The 14,398-nt window shown below is 43.1% G+C and overlaps 1 protein-coding gene and 1 long non-coding RNA gene across 2 annotated transcripts; one reads left to right on the forward strand and one right to left on the reverse strand.

Annotated features, from left to right (window-relative positions):
• The first annotated feature begins 556 nt into the window (after positions 1-556).
• On the forward strand, positions 557-10,360 carry LOC307016285 (uncharacterized protein). Its single transcript, XM_079645323.1, has 3 exons — positions 557-2,690; positions 4,854-4,981; positions 7,639-10,360. Exons 1-3 carry the CDS (start codon positions 1,021-1,023, stop codon positions 9,534-9,536), a joined length of 3,696 nt encoding a protein of 1,231 aa, XP_079501449.1. The 5' UTR covers positions 557-1,020; the 3' UTR covers positions 9,537-10,360.
• Positions 4,883-6,226, reverse strand: LOC307014735. Its single transcript, XR_013801304.1, has 2 exons — positions 6,163-6,226; positions 4,883-5,494 (listed from the first exon to the last, which is right to left on the reverse strand). It is a non-coding gene; the product is annotated as an uncharacterized lncRNA (long non-coding RNA).
• Positions 10,361-14,398: the final 4,038 nt, after the last annotated feature.

Genomic DNA, 14,398 nt, shown 5'->3' on the forward strand with positions numbered 1-14,398 from the left:
ATTTCAAAATGCAAAATGGGGGGGTTGCTAGTTTATCGCAGGAGCTGTTAGATTAACATTAACATGCTTATTGTAGTTCTAAGTGCAGCCTGTAGCACCATCCTTGATGGAGCATATGTGTGGGCAGGAAAGGAGTGAGCAGAGAGTAGAGTAGTTGTCAATTCTTGTTCTGTTTTCTGTGACTATCTGCCTCACCCTGTCAGACTTTCAGTTGCGTGCGCTACTAAAGAGACGTGTTACCATGGAAACCAAACAATGGTGTAGCTGTATTAAAGTCCGAGTGGAAACAGTCCAGAGTAAATCTGATTTTGTCAGAAATCGGGAGAAATATGAACCCGGGAGGAAACCGGGAGAGGGCAATGAAATCGGGAGTCTCCCGCGAAAATCGGGAGGGTTGGCAAGTATGACACACACACACACACACACACACACACACACACACACACACACACACACACACACACACACACACACACACACACACACACACACACACACACACACACACACACACACACACACACACACACACAATACTACTAGTACTTACAGTAAAAAACGACTGACTGTACATTCAACTATTAAATCAATCAGCTATTTCAGGACATTGAGGCTATACATTTACACTGGAGGAAACACGTATTTAACCCCCTTCAGATTTTGTAAGTTTACCAACTTATTTTACAACTAAAAGCTCTTTTCAAATGAGGAGGAGGTTGTAACCGAGGCTCTGTGTAGGTCAGAGTCTGAGCGCTGCTCTTCCTCCTGGAATGAATCAGAGTTTGATGAGCCCTCCCTCTTCTTCCTGCTCTCAGACAGAGCCAGCTAAACTCTGTACTTCCTGGTTCCTCCCCTTCAGATCCACACTGAGGAGGAGGGGTGTAACCAACACGTGGGTAAAGCACAAGAGCTGATAGGCCACATTCACCGCCCACACACACATGCTGTTCAGATAACCAGTCACATAGTTTCAGCTCTCAGGAAGTGAAACTCACACACTCGCTGCTACTGAGAGGTGAAATGGCGCAGAAAGGAGTTCAGCTGGACCGGGAAATGTTATCTTGTTCCATCTGTCTGGATCTACTGAAGGATCCGGTGACCACTACCTGTGGACACAGCTACTGCATGAAGTGTATTAAAGGCTTCTGGGACGGAGAGGATGAGAAGGAGATCCACAGCTGCCCTCAGTGCAAGCAGAGCTTCACACCGAGGCCTGTCCTGCTGAAGAACACCATGTTAGCAGCTTTAGTGGAGGAGCTGAAGAAGACTGGACCCCCACCTGCTCCTGCTGATCTCTGCTATGCTGGAGCTGGAGATGTGGCCTGTGATTTCTGTACTGGGAGGAAACTGAGAGCCTGTAAGTCCTGCCTCGTGTGTCTGGCCTCTTACTGTGACCAACACCTCCAGCCTCATTATGAATCACCTGTCTTTAAGAAACACAAGCTGGTGGAGCCCTCCAAGAAGCTCCAGGAGAACATCTGCTCTCGTCACGACGAGGTGATGAAGCTGTTCTGCCGCACTGATCAGCAGAGTATCTGTTATATCTGCACTATGGACGAACACAAAGGCCACGACACGGTGTCTGCTGCAGCAGAGAGGACTGAGAGGCAGAGAGAGCTGGAGGGGAGTCGACTAAACATCCAGCAGAGAATCCAGGACGGAGAGAAGGAGGTGAAGCTGCTTCAGCAGGAGGTGGAGGCCGTCAATGGCTCTGCTGAGAAAGCAGTGGAGGACAGTGAGAAGATGTTCACTGAGCTGATCCGTCTCATGGAGAAAAGAAGCTCTGATGTGAAGCAGCAGCTCAGATCCCAGCAGGAGAGAGAAGTGAGTGGAGTCAGAGAGCTCCAGGAGAAGCTGGAGCAGGAGATCTCTGAGCTGAAGAGGAGAGACGCTGAGCTGAAGCTGCTGTCTCACACAGAGGACCACAACCACTTTCTGCTCAGCTACCCCTCCTCACTGCCAGCCCTCAGTGAAGCTACACACTCCTCCAGCACCAACATCCGTCCTCTGAGATACTTTGAGGACGTGACGGCGGCCCTGTCAGCAGTCAGAGACAAACTACAGGACGTCCTGAGAGAGGACTGGACAAACGTCTCACCGATTGAAGTGGAGGTTTTACTGTCAGCAGCAGAGCCCACCACCAGAGCTGGGTTCTTAACATATTCACAGGAGATCACTCTGGATCCAAACACAGCATACACACTGCTGGTATTATCTGAGGGGAGCAGAAAAGCAACAGTCATGAAACAACAACAGTCTTATTCTCTTCACCCAGACAGATTCACTGTATATCCTCAGGTCCTGAGTAGAGAGAGTCTGACTGGACGTTGTTACTGGGAGGTGGAGCGGAGAGGGGGAGGAGTTTATGTAGCAGTCGCATACAAGAATATCATCAGAACAGCAGAGTGGGGAAGTTTATTTGGAAACAATGACAAATCTTGGTCCTTAGTTTGTAACCAAAGCAGTTATTCATTTCGTTACAACAGTATCGTCACTCCCGTCTCAGGTCCTCCGTCCTCCAGAGTAGGAGTGTACCTGGATCACAGAGCAGGTGTTCTGTCCTTCTACAGCGTCTCTGAAACCATGACTCTCCTCCACAGAGTGCAGACCACATTCACTCAGCCGCTACATGCTGGAGTTTATCTTTATTATGAATATGGAAACACTGCTGAGTTCTGTAAACTCAAATAGCCTGAAGTCATTGGAGGAACTCTTCTACTTCTTAAACTCACCGTGTGTCCATCAGAGCTGAGTGTTCATGTCTTCACTGCAGAGATCAGCTGTCAATCAAACATTATGGGCGGGGCTTCAACATCTTCTCACGAGTTGTTCTGTAGATGTTGGACTTTCTTCCGGCTCCTTCCTGTGTCTGTGTAGCCATGGAGGCTGCTCAGGAGGATCCTTGTTCACCTGAACTGATTTGTAAACTTTGCTCTAAATATGTGTTGGATATTTCTTTTGATTCTTGTTGTTGTTTCTCTTGTAGTGCACGAGTCTTCAGAGAGAAAGCAGCAGAGCTTCTTTTATTCTACACATTTTATTCTGGTTCTAAAACAATAGAGACATTTATAATCACATGTATTATTTTGACAGATTAAATATTATTGTTGCCCAAATTAAATAACACATGAGTTCCCAGATGGTTATTTCACTTATTTCATTTAAAATGATATTACTTACTGTCATGATCATAATCAATAAGGACATCATTTATTATTCTCCTGTAAATAGCTTAGAGTCTTTGCTTGGGAAATACATTGTTATTGTTTTGCAGACTAATTGTTGTTGTTGTTGTTGTTGTTGTTGTTGTTGTTGTTGTTATCCAAATAGAAATTGGGTACTCTGATGTTTTATAGAACATAACTTATCATGATAATAATCAATAAGGAAATCATGTCTGATTGTGTTTGAAATAGCTGAGATGAAACACATTCATGGTGTGGAGAAAGTGAAACTGATCATGAAATCATTGAACAGACTTTACTGATGGGATGTGTGATCAAATGAAATGTTTGGATCATTAATAAAGGTTTGTCTTTCAAAAACAAAAAAAGGATGTTCTTCTTGTGTTATGTCCAAGGTGCCATACGAAGCTGATGGAGAACATGTGGAAGTGATCTGAGACTAAATGAAGTTCAAGTTCAACCAGGAAGACCGTCTTTACTCATTCATTTACTATTTCCATGTAACTACTCTCTCTCCTCTCAATAAGTGATCGGGGGCGTCACTCCCCAGCTTAACCAATCACTTCACTCTATTCTCACAAGCCTATCATAGCGCTCCGCTAACCTTTTTAAATCTACTCTCCCCCCTCTGACAGCTGTCATTTCAGGGGTGACTCGACGCAACCCTCCTCCACCCCTTTTCACCTCCTGTCCCTCTGAATCCAGGGTCAAGCTAAGCCCCTCCCCTTCAGACCGACCCCAACCATCCATTCGCCACCACCAGGGTCAAGCTAAGCCCCTCCCCTTCAGACCGACCCCAACTATCTATTCACCACCACCAGGGTCAAGCTAAGCCCCTCCCCTTCAGACCGACTCAACTATCAATTCACCACCACCAGGGTCAAGTTATGCCCCTCCCCTTCAGACCGACCCCAACTATCCATTCACCACCACCAGGGTCAAGCTAAGCCCCTCCCCTTCAGACCGACCCCAACCATCCATTCACCACCACCAGGGTCAAGCTAAGCCCCTCCCCTTCAGACCGACCCCAACTATCCATTCACCACCACCAGGGTCAAGCTAAGCTCCTCCCCTTCAGATCGAACCCAACTATCCATTCACCACCACCAGTGTCTAGACCCCGGGGGGTTTCATTGGATCGGTTCTCCCCTCCCGAATGATACTCCTGCACAACGGGGCCTAATCGCCAAAACTCCATTTCATTCATTTGTGTATTCCTGGCAATAAATATGTATTCTTTCATCAAAACCGTCTCTCCTGATTGAATAACTGAGTTTCCTCCTGAAACAAAGCACAGTGTTCATCATCACTCAGTCTGTCCCCTCCCTCATGCTAGTGGAGCCGCGCCACACTAATTGCGCTCCAACAGTATGGAAGGAATTGCCCCTCCAGGTTAGACTTGCTCCAACTCTGCCTGTTTTTAAATCTCGTTTAAAAACCCACTTCTTTCCCCTGGCTTTTACAGACCAGGTGACACTTGTGCTTTTAAATGTGGGTTTTTATCTTGCTAGTGTTTTGTATTGTTTGTACGTCGTGTAGGAGAGTTTCTCAGTCTGTGGCTTCTGATCTGGTTTCATTGTCCTGTCTGTTTTTTATGTATTTATGCTTTGTTTTTATACAGTTGTTGAGGTACAGCACTTTGTTCAACTCTGTTGTTTGCTATTGTAGTGCCGAAAGAAGGGAGTCGGAGGCGGTGCATCGAAGGAACAAAGTTGGATTTATTGAGCAGCAGAAAAGCACATGTTGTCGGCTTGAAGTCCGGGCAGAGAAGGGAAGAAGAGAAAGGAGGGCACACAGTAGGCACACAGTAGGTACAGTCAACATATGTGTCCGTGCGGAACAATACCCCCAACCTGTAGTTCCATGAGTGAATTATGTAAATCAGTGATCACTACACTATAGAAATAAAGTGGATTGGATAATGATCAACGACAATTATAGGGAAATAGAAAATAAAACTGATGATATCACAAAAAAACTTTATTAATCTGTCTTTGACGACCAATTGACAAACATGAGGATGTTAGAAAGTGGTAACATTTTGAAAATAAAACTAATAAAAGTCATAATAAACAACATTTAAGTGAAAATACAGTGAATTAAAAATTATGATTAAATAAATGAGTAAATCTTAATAATAGAAATAGCCAGCGGCATATAGACTGAGAGTTACGTCATCTCCGTTCACTCCAATGGGCCACTTTTTTTCAGCAATGGCGGATCGTGGAGCCTCTCAATCGTTCCCCGGAAGTTAGCGCCAAGGCTAGCAGCGCAGTAGAGTTGCAGCATAATAGACCGTTCGTGACGGACTTTTAAAGGTAAGAAAGGTTTAAAGATTTATATTGCAGATATTATCAGTACATCTGATTCAAATTAACATGTGTATTAAAGGATGTCAGTGGATTATCCCTAAATTAGTAGATTTAGGGAACGTTTACAGATAACAGATTAAGCTAGGATACCATACCATAGTACCATACACTATACCATAGTGGTTGAATACACAGTATTAGGAAACACTTTATACTTACTGGACATGTTATACTCATTACATACTATATATAAAATATGACCAGGAATGTGAGACAACTTTATAGAAATTCATATCACATCTGTTACTGATGCCATTTGTCATACTTTGTTAAACTCACAAATAATAAAGTTCCATAACTTCAGTTGGGAACAAAGACCACACCTTATCTCCCCAAGGCAATTTCCCATCCAATAGGTGTGCTATATAGGTGTGTATAACCCTTTCTCCTGTCTGTTACTCCCTCTTTCAGCACAAGAACCAGAGGGGGATTCAATGGAGCCTGAATACCTGCACTGAGACCCTCACCCTGCACCCTGAGTCTCAACTCTCAGTGTTTTTCAAGCCTTTCCCGGTTTTTTTGTATTAAACAAAACATTAAGCTTTCCCAATGGTGTGGTTTTCGTTTTGTGAAACAGTGCAAATGCAGTGTTTGTATATAATTACCTCACATATTCTTTTGCTGTTGGGCATGAAATTGCTCCTGCTGACTTGAGCCAGCCATTTTTTCCTCCGCTCTGTGTCAGTGGGGAAGCCGTACATTCGTACATCTGTTTCCGGTTATTTTTATTTTGAAATTCAGTTCCTGACGGACGCCAAAAAACCCAGAGATTATGGAATTAAACAAATAAATAAAAACAAGGATAATTGTGTGTTATTGGTGAGTGAATAACAGTGTGTTATTTTGAAAAGAATAACAAATTAGAAGGAAAAAAAGATTTACATATATACAGATTTCAGTATTCTGAGGCTCTCAGCCCCATTTATTTTCCTCACAGACGGAAACAAAAGTCCGAAATTATACGATTTAAAATAAAAGCAATAATTGTGGCTTGATATTGAGTAAGAACATGCTTTTATGAACCACACAGCTTCCGGTCTTCCTATAACACGTAATGTCGTGAGACTACCAATAGAAATACATTGCTTTTAAAATCGTGCTGTGCAACACGAAAAAAAGGGGGAAATCGTGTTGGTGAACACGAAATGCCGTGAGACTGGGTTGTGCATAGTGACATCAATATATGTAATACTATTGGCTAGCTCTCCAACACATTGTGCTTGATATACTAAGAGGCAACAACAGAGCCGGCCAGCTAACCAATCAGAGCAGACTGGACTCTGGTTTCAGACAGAGGGTGAAAAGAGGTGCTGCAGAACAGGCAGTATGAGAAAAATAAAGAGCTTTTTGAACATTAAAGCATGGAGACATGTCACAGAAGAGACACTACATACTGATATGAAGCTGAAAATGAGCAGAATAGGGCCCCTTTAACTTTAAGTTCTTTAACGTCAACTAAAATAAATCAAAGATTAAACATTTGAACTTGTGATCACAACAGTGTGTTACTTTGTTCAAACAACAGGTTAGAGTTAGAAACTTTAACATTACAATGTGCTGAAAGAGTGCGGTGGTTTTTCACCCAGCTGCCTGTAATGTGTTTCTGAAATATGTAATCAAGAGAGAGAACATAAAGAAATCTGCAGTCGATTTTAGTCAGAATCCTTCTTACGAGAAGTCTTTCAGACTCTGAGTTACAGTGAGGTATGTGGTAAACATGAAAAACAGGAATGTGTGTATGGGAGTGTGTGTGTGCGACGACAACAGCAAAAGTAGGTCAGTGCATTTGCCGCCAGAACACACAGGCGTGTGAATGTGCAGGTCTGAAGCTGTGTGTGTTTGCTGCAGAAATGCTAGTACTACAACTACTACTAGAACTTACAGTAAAAAACGACTGACTGTACATTCAACTATTAAATCAATCAGCTATTTCAGGACATTGAGGCTATACATTTACACTGGAGGAAACACGTATTTAACCCCCTTCAGATTTTGTAAGTTTACCAACTTATTTTACAACTAAAAGCTCTTTTCAAATGAGTCAGAGTTTGATGAGCCCTCCCTCTTCTTCCTGCTCTCAGACAGAGCCAGCTCCACTCTGTACTTCCTGGTTCCTCCCCTTCAGATCCACACTGAGGAGGAGGGGTGTAACCATGGGTGTAACCAACATGTGGGTAAAGCACAAGAGCTGATAGGCCACATTCACCGCCCACACACATGCTGTTCAGATAACCTGTCACATAGTTTCAGTTCTCAGGAAGTGAAACTCACACACTCGCTGCTACTGAGAGGTGAAATGGCGCAGAAAGGAGTTCAGCTGGACCGGGAAATGTTATCTTGTTCCATCTGTCTGGATCTACTGAAGGATCCGGTAACCACTTCCTGTGGACACAGCTACTGCATGAAGTGTATTAAAGGCTTCTGGGACGGAGAGGATGAGAAGGAGATCCACAGCTGCCCTCAGTGCAGGCAGAGCTTCACACCGAGGCCTGTCCTGCTGAAGAACACCATGTTAGCAGCTTTAGTGGAGGAGCTGAAGAAGACTGGACCCCCACCTGCTCCTGCTGATCTCTGCTATGCTGGAGCTGGAGATGTGGCCTGTGATGTCTGTACTGGGAGGAAACTGAGAGCCTGTAAGTCCTGCCTCGTGTGTCTGGCCTCTTACTGTGACCAACACCTCCAGCCTCATTATGAATCACCTGTCTTTAAGAAACACAAGCTGGTGGAGCCCTCCAAGAAGCTCCAGGAGAACATCTGCTCTCGTCACGACGAGGTGATGAAGCTGTTCTGCCGCACTGATCAGCAGTGTATCTGTTATCTCTGCTCTGTGGACGAACACAAAGGACACGACACGGTGTCTGCTGCAGCAGAGAGGACTGAGAGGCAGAGAGAGCTGGAGGGGAGTCGACTAAACATCGAGCAGAGAATCCAGGACGGAGAGAAGGAGGTGAAGCTGCTTCAGCAGGAGGTGGAGGCCGTCAATGGCTCTGCTGAGAAAGCAGTGGAGGACAGTGAGGAGATGTTCACTGAGCTGATCCGTCTCATGGAGAAAAGAAGCTCTGATGTGAAGCAGCAGCTCAGATCCCAGCAGGAGAGAGAAGTGAGTGGAGTCAGAGAGCTCCAGGAGAAGCTGGAGCAGGAGATCTCTGAGCTGAAGAGGAGAGACGCTGAGCTGAAGCTGCTGTCTCACACAGAGGACCACAACCACTTTCTGCTCAGCTACCCCTCCTCACTGCCAGCCCTCAGTGAAGCTACACACTCCTCCAGCATCAACATCCGTCCTCTGAGATACTTTGAGGAGGTGACGGCGGCCCTGTCAGCAGTCAGAGACAAACTACAGGACGTCCTGAGAGAGGAATGGACAAACGTCTCACCGACTGAAGTGGATGTTTTACTCTCAGCAGCAGAGCCCACCACCAGAGCTGGGTTCTTAACATATTCACAGGAGATCACTCTGGATCCAAACACAGCAGAGACACAGCTGGTATTATCTGAGGGGAGCAGAAAAGCAACACGCATGAAACAACATCAGTCTCATTCTAGTCATCCAGACAGATTCACTGCATGTCCTCAGGTCCTGAGTAGAGAGAGTCTGACTGGACGTTGTTACTGGGAGGTGGAGTGGAGAGGGAGAGGGAGAGGGAGAGCAGTTTTTGTAGCAGTCGCATACAAGAATATCAGCAGAGCAGCAGGGATGGGAAGTGTATTTGGAAACAATGACAAATCTTGGTCCTTAGAGTGTGACCAAAACAGTTATTCATTTCGTTACAACAGTATCCTCACTCCCGTCTCAGGTCCTCCGTCCTCCAGAGTAGGAGTGTACCTGGATCACAGAGCAGGTGTTCTGTCCTTCTACAGCGTCTCTGAAACCATGACTCTCCTCCACAGAGTCCAGACCACATTCACTCAGCCGCTACATGCTGGAGTTTGTCTTTATCAGATTTCTGGAAACACTGCTGAGTTTTGTAAACTCAAATAGCCTGAAGTCATTGGAGGAACTCTTCTACTTCTTAAACTCACCGTGAGTCCATCAGAGCTGAGTGTTCATGTCTTCACTGCACAGATCAGCTGTCAATCAAACATGATGGGCGGGGCTTCAACATCTTCTCACGAGTTGTTCTGTAGATGTTGGACTTTCTTCCGGCTCCTTCCTGTGTCTGTGTAGCCATGGAGGCTGTCACTGCTCAGGAGGATCCTTGTTCACCTGAACTGATTTGTAAACTTTGCTCTAAATATGTGTTGGATATTTCTTTTGATTCTTGTTGTTGTTTCTCTCGTAGTGCACGAGTCTTCAGAGAGAAAGCAGCAGAGCTTCTTTTATTCTACACATTTTATTCTGGTTGTAAAACAACAGAGACATTTATAATCACATGTATTATTCTGACAGATTAAATGTTATTGTTGCCCAAATTAAATAACACATGAGTTCCCAGATGGTTATTTCACTTATTTCATTTAAAATGATATTACTTACTGTCATGATCATAATCAATAAGGACATCATTTATTATTCTCCTGTAAATAGCTGAGAGTCTTTGCTTGGGAAATACATTGTTATTGTTTTGCATACTAATTTTTGTTGTTGTTGTTGTTGTTGTTATCCAAATAGAAGGTGTGTACTCTGATGTTTTATAGAACATAACTTATAATGATAATAATCAATAAGGAAATCATGTCTGATTCTGTTTGAAATAGCTGAGACACATTCATGGTGTGGATAAAGTGAAACTGATCATGAAATCATTGAACAGACTTTACTGATGGGATGTGTGATCAAATGAAATGTTTGGATCATTAATAAAGGTTTGTCTTTCAAAAACAAAAAAAGGATGTTCTTCTTGTGTTATGTCCAAGGTGCCATACGAAGCTGATGGAGAACATGTGGAAGTGATCTAAGACTAAATGAAGTTCAAGTTCAACGAGGAAGACCGTCTTTACTCATTCATTTACTATTTCCATGTAACTACTCTCTCTCCTCTCAATAAGTGATCGGGGACGTCACTCCCCAGCTTAACCAATCACTTCGCTCTATTCTCACAAGCCTATCATAGCGCTCCGCTAACCTTTTTAAATCTGCTCTCCCCCCTCTGACAGCTGTCATTTCAGGGGTGACTCGACGCAACCCTCCTCCACCCCTTTTCACCTCCTGTCCCTCTGAATCCAGGGTCAAGCTCAGCCCCTCCCCTACAGACCGACCCCAACCATCCATTCACCACCACCAGGGTCAAGCTCAGCCCCTCCCCTTCATATATATAGCTCCCTTCTGCATCACATTCAGCGCTATACAAGACGCCACAGTACAAAATAAAGAAGGTTTGATTGCTTTGCTTTCTCTCGTGGTAAACAGGGAGCTAGACGTAGGGCTGCTCAATTAATCGTATTTTAATCGCGATTACAACTATGGCTTGCAACGATTACGAAAACATCGTAATCAAAATAAAACGATTATTTTTGTATTATTATTATTACTTTTTTTTATATATATATATATATATTTTTTTTTTCAGTTGAATTATACTTTAAGTTCAAGGTGAACAACTGTTAAAATCATACTGTTGACATTTTTTTTCAAAGTCAATGAATAATCACATTTAATAATCGCAACTACAATTATTGACCCAAATAATCGAGATTATGATTTTTGCCATAATCGAGCAGCCCTAGCTAGACGGCCATCTTCTCTTACTTTCTCTCGTGGTAAACAGGGAGCTAGTAGACGGCCATCTTCTCTTGCTTTCTCCTCTTTTTTGATTCTTATGTATGTACAATACTTTCAAGAGAACTTGTCAGACAGTACATGTGTTTGTAACCATTGTATAAAAGAAATAATAATATCTTAAAATGCGTTTTTTTGCTGGTGATGCTAACGGTACCTAGCCGCAGCCACATGTAATCACAGCAAAAACCATTTTGGATATTGTTCCTATATAATGACATTTAAGTAGAGGCGTTAGTAATAGAAGTTCCTCACAAAGATGTGATGGATCATTTAAAAGCTGTCATGAAATCAAATCGAAACAGGATGGGTTGAGTCGCCAAAAACACACTTTGATTTTTCTCCTGTTTTGTTATTCTTTTGGGATTCAACCCTCTTCTCCCTCCACCTCTGGTTCCCTGATGAAGACTTCACTCCACTGGCTAAACACACACACAGTTTTCTGTTGACTACTGTTGCTCAGTCAGACACTGGCCCAATCCCAAACCACGCCCTACACACTACCCCTCCTAGTGAACTCCGTGGAGTGACACTAGCAAACTCCCCTCTCACCGGCAGAAACAGGAAATGCCGTAACTGTAGGTTTCAAATCAGCGTCTCTTAGACAACGAATAGAAATTAATAACTAAAATAAAACTCCAAACATCTTTAATTGTGTTTAGGTTATCATGAGGTTGTTAACATCGCAGTTTATGAGTGGATGTTTGCTGGAACTACTTGTAAACAGCTTGTTTCCTGACGGACACATACAGCGTTGAGTCCGGTCAGGTGGAGCAACACGTGAAGTCAGCACAGACGCAAACTCGCTGTTTGAGGGTTTGATAACCCACTCCCCCTCCACACTCGTTGGTTTGGAAAAGCACTTAATGTGGCGGACCCTCCGCGCAAACGGAGGGGTAGTGTGTAGGGCGTGCTTTGGGATTGGGCCACTGTCTCTCTCAGCGATAACAGACCTCTGTTGACAAAGAAAACATCGGAAAAGATGTGCGGATTATAATGCACACTGACAGGAAGTTGAGAAGAAAAAGGACAAACCTTCCCGAGATGTTGCCTCTAAATTATAACAGAATGATCTGGATATTAGAAATAAGAAAAGTCTGATATATTAAAGGGCCCATATATTATGAACTTTGTGGCGTTCCCTATCCTGTAGTTTTAGTGTATGTAAATGTTCTGCAAAGGCTAAAATCCCTGTGTCAATGTGTTCCCTTCCAGTTTACTTCAGGAACATAGTGACATCACTATTGAACACTCACGCTCCTATTGGCTGGCGCTCAAACACATTGTACTAGAAGGGGCGGGACATCTCTTAGCGGTTGACATGTCACTGTAGAGACACAAAATATGAACCTGAAAAGAAGCATATGTCCTCTTTAAACCAAAATATTAGAAGTGTGCAATTCTTAAAAATTGAATTCTGTCTTTTGAGTAGTTTTAACACAACATCATTTGAATTAGAGGAGATTTAGTGATTTAAAACAACCGCAAAAGCCCTTTTTCGGTCAAAAATGCCTCAACATCCCTGGTCTTGGTTTGTCTGTTCCCTAGAGACAGTAGTGGATTCTGTGGAGAAGGTTTTTTTTTTCTTTTGCACACAGCGCAGACCTCACATTCAAGATTTTGGGATGTTTCTGTAAAAAAAGAAAAAATGCAACTACCTAACTCCTCACTCTCATTGCAGTCTGATGCTCCCTTCAGTGGAAATAGGGCTCTCCTGTGTACTGAGATACTTCAACGTATGCAACAGATAAAAGAGGGATAGTATGCAAAAGGTCGACATTCCACACACACTCCTCCGATGTCGTACGATGTGAGAAAACCACTTTGTGCTCAGCTGTGTCCCAACAGAGGGCTCACACCTTTTTAAAGTGTTTCTCTAACAAGTCTGCAGAAACACATGATTTACAGAGACTTTCTGAGATTTTATTTTTCTATTTTTCTTTGTGTATATTTATTAGAAACCATCAGTAGTGCACCTTTTTATTACCTCATTATTATTGGGTTTTTTTTTTTTTATCAGAGAGTCTGATATTCTTTCCTTTTTGCCGTGAGTTCACACTGTGAGTTTTGTTTGATCAGATGTTTCTGCTTTACTCTTTGGCAATGTTGCATACTTGTATTCAACAAGGCTACCAAGCACTTCTAAGGAGGACAAATATGTATTCTGAGGTTTAGGGTGCCAATAACAATTCATTTAATTAACTGTTATGTCTGTAAAATGACGGGAAACGGTCCATCACAGTTCCCCGGGTGCATCGACACACTTTCGTTCGACCATATCTAAAACATATTAAATTTAAAATCGTATATAGAAGAAGTCAAGCATCAAGTCCTCACAGGAAAATCTGGAAACAGCCGATATTGGTCAAGACCAAATAAAGCGTGATTTCCAGCTCTCATGAGATTAGATTAAATATGTCTCAGATGAAACTGTCCGTCTCCCTCCAAACTGAGACGTTGCTTGTCCAAGTCCATTTAGACGCTTTTAATCGACCAGCAGTACGAAACATATTCAATTTGAACTCTTATATAAAAGAGGAAAGCATTAGGAACACAGGAAATTCTGGAAACAGTAGCTGATGCCATTTTTAAAAGCCAAAATAAACCTCACAATACAAAACTTAGATACAGCTCACCTGAGATTAGCATCAGTAGATAATGTCAAAAAAGGTTTTATTAAGATCGACCTGCAGCAGTTTAATTCGGTCTCTGATGATATGCACTTGTACTTCCCCTTGTTTATTTTAAAAGCAATGAAACATTTTAGGGTGCGAACTGGGGGGGCAAAAATGTTAAATCCTGTATTTTTTTCAAACACATTTTTATTTATTTTTATGCCTGCACTTCGATGTGTTCCCATGTTGCACTTATTATACGCAGCACTTGGTAAAGACAGCTTCTTAAGCAACCCCTGACGGTGTCTCTCACAGTGTGAACTCAGCAGCCGGACAGTCCTGCGCGCCACTGTTTGGTCGATGTACAAACTCAGAAGAGACAGAAGCTGCACAAAGTGGAAGAATGTATTTGTTTTGTATGGGAAGGATTCTGCCAGTGTCTGCCTCCTCTTGTTTCACACACACAGTATTGATAACCTCCATCCTTCCTGTCACTCCTGCGTGGAATAG

The sequence above is a fragment of the Notothenia rossii genome (genome assembly GCF_949606895.1).
Source record: "Notothenia rossii genome assembly, chromosome: 8".
Classification (NCBI taxonomy): Eukaryota; Metazoa; Chordata; class Actinopteri; order Perciformes; family Nototheniidae; genus Notothenia; species Notothenia rossii.